The 2,500-nt window shown below is 41.2% G+C and overlaps 1 protein-coding gene across 1 annotated transcript in view; it reads left to right on the top strand.

The window, feature by feature from the left end:
* Positions 1-318: 318 nt before the first annotated feature.
* LOC118292492 (Ig kappa chain V region 3381) overlaps positions 319-2,500 on the top strand; it is a 16,772-nt gene continuing 14,590 nt past the window's right edge. The window contains exons 1-3 of the mRNA XM_047330404.1: positions 319-370; positions 473-800; positions 1,985-1,994. Coding sequence (XP_047186360.1) covers positions 319-370; positions 473-800; positions 1,985-1,994 — 390 coding nt within the window. The remainder of the gene's footprint in view (positions 371-472; positions 801-1,984; positions 1,995-2,500) is intronic.

The following is a 2,500-nucleotide window of genomic DNA, read 5'->3' as shown; positions in this document are numbered from 1 at the left end:
AAGAAAAATCAATTTTTGTAAATATACAAGAGAATATGAGAAAAGACAGAAACATGAGATAATGATAAAAATATAAACAAGTGATGACACATCCTGATCAATACTCTGATCAAGTGATTGATCCACTGATAAACAGCAGGATCACAGTGATCCAGGTTCCTGCTGGAGTCAGAGCATTTCCATAGAGAGCCACTTTGCATCAGCAGCACCATGCTCCAGTGCTCTGGGAGACTTTATAGTCCTGAGAGTTGAGGACTGGATGACTGACAGCTGTCCTTCACGACAACAGACGCCACAGACGTCCTCCCGATCAGTAACATGACTCTGACCTGCGTCCTCATCTGGACTCTCCTCTGCTGCTGCTTCACAGGTAAAGTCCAGAGAATCCAACTCCTCCGTCAACGTCCGTCCCTCTGAAGTGAAGCCGACAGAACCGTGACGCTGCTTTATGTCTCTGTCTCTGTGTCCTCAGAGTCCAGAGGCCAAGTCACAGTGACTCAGCCTGGAGCAGTGAGATCAGCTGTGGGAAACTCCGCCACCATCTCATGCAGAACCAGTCAGAATGTTTATGTTTGGAGTAACTACCACTATTTAGCCTGGTACCAACAGAGAGATGGAGAAACTCCTAAACTGCTCATTTACGCTGCTTCCACTCGAGCATCAGGGATTCCAGGTCGTTTTACAGGCAGTGGATCAAACTCTGACTTCACTCTGACCATCAGTGGAGTCCAGGCTGAAGATGCTGCAGTTTACTACTGTCAGAGTTTTCACTACATCAACAGTCAGAACGTGTTCACACTGTGAAAAAGCGTCGTACAAAAACCTCCGTCAGTCAGACTGAACACAAAGTGAAGTGAGACTGACACAGTTCACTGAGGACACACACACACACACACACACACACACACACACACACACACATACACACATACACACTCACACACACACACACACACACACATTTACACACATACACACATACACACTCACACGCACACACGCGCACACACACACACACAGACACACACACACAGCAGCTGTTTGATGAAGTTTATTCGAGCGTCTCAGTGGAGACGACTTCATTACAGTGAATACAAACATAATTATTAATCTCCATCAGACATGGTTCAGTTCTTTGTCTAACTCTTTTTACACATTTATTAAAACAACCTGATTGCTTCCATTAGGAAATCCGTCAGCACCTCAGAGATGATTTCATTGACTCCTTCGATAAATCAGCCTCTATGCTGATGACTTCCTGTGATACATCACCAAAATCATCATCTCATGTTCTTTAAGTTTTTATCATAGACTGTAAATGAAGATGGATGAAGCATCTCCATTTTCTCCCACTGTACATAAACAAGGTCAAAATATCTGAGATACAGGAGCCGCCATTTCGTGCAGGTGACGTCATTTGAAATCCGAGTCTAAACTAAAGATTTACCCTCATGCTATTTCCATGTATGTGAAAAAGCGTAGTACAAAAACCTCCGTCAGTCAGAATGAACAGAAAGTGAAGTGAGACTGACACAGTTAACTGAGGACACACACACACACACACACACACACACACACACACAAATACACCAATATCTGCATCTGCTCAGAACAACACATCATAGCATTAACTATTTTGCAGAAGACATCCTGCTTTACATAACAAATTTTTCAGGACCCAATCTTGTCACCTACCTATCTGATGTATAACCAAATCATTTTTTTCTGAAACAGGCGTCTGATATCAATGAGTTTGTAAGATTATATGTGGCTTGCTTGATTTTAAGGCGACTGTCAGGACTTTTTAGTTCTGAACTCGACTGAGTGACGTTCTAGTTTCCATGGAAATCGTTTAAAACTTCAACAAATGTCGTATCTCAAAATGATGAAAGAAAATAATAATTCCTTGATCCTCCCCTTTGTCCGGATCCGAGTTAAAATGAAGAGGGTCCTTCTTTGGCCCATGTCCCATCCTTCCACCAAGTTTGGTGGAGGTAATAACAGGTCATGTATTGGAGCAGACGAACAAAGAATGCTCAACTCTTTGAGGGAAAAAACTGAAGGAGGTGAATTATTTTCCTTCATATGAATTCCAGCAACTATTTAGTATTTTTTTAAATATAGATTTTGAGACTCCAGAACTCTGAGATTTCCAAACCAAATGAAAAGGACACAAATGGGAAATTTCACAAACTTTTGAGCAAAAACACAAATGCCGAGGAACAGACAAGGAAAACTGTTTGAACAAGTAATGGTGGGTGAACTCATCTGAGGTGCATTTGAAAATAAATACATAGCCCCTCTGTCAAGTCCTGCAAATTATACAACACACAAATATGAATGTTCTCTTCAATACATTTTTCAATCCTTATATCATCGTAAATCAATTTGACTTTTGCATTTAAGTTTTCTTTTAATACCATGAAGGTTCCTATCCATCTGTCATGAGGCCTTCCTGTAGAATGAGACATTAACTGCGGTTACATATCACACGATAAGA

The sequence above is a fragment of the Scophthalmus maximus genome, chromosome 22 (genome assembly GCF_022379125.1).
Source record: "Scophthalmus maximus strain ysfricsl-2021 chromosome 22, ASM2237912v1, whole genome shotgun sequence".
In the NCBI taxonomy this organism is placed as follows: domain Eukaryota; kingdom Metazoa; phylum Chordata; class Actinopteri; order Pleuronectiformes; family Scophthalmidae; genus Scophthalmus; species Scophthalmus maximus.
The sequence above is the reverse complement of the archived record's forward strand: the minus strand, read 5'-3'. Positions and strand labels throughout refer to the sequence as shown.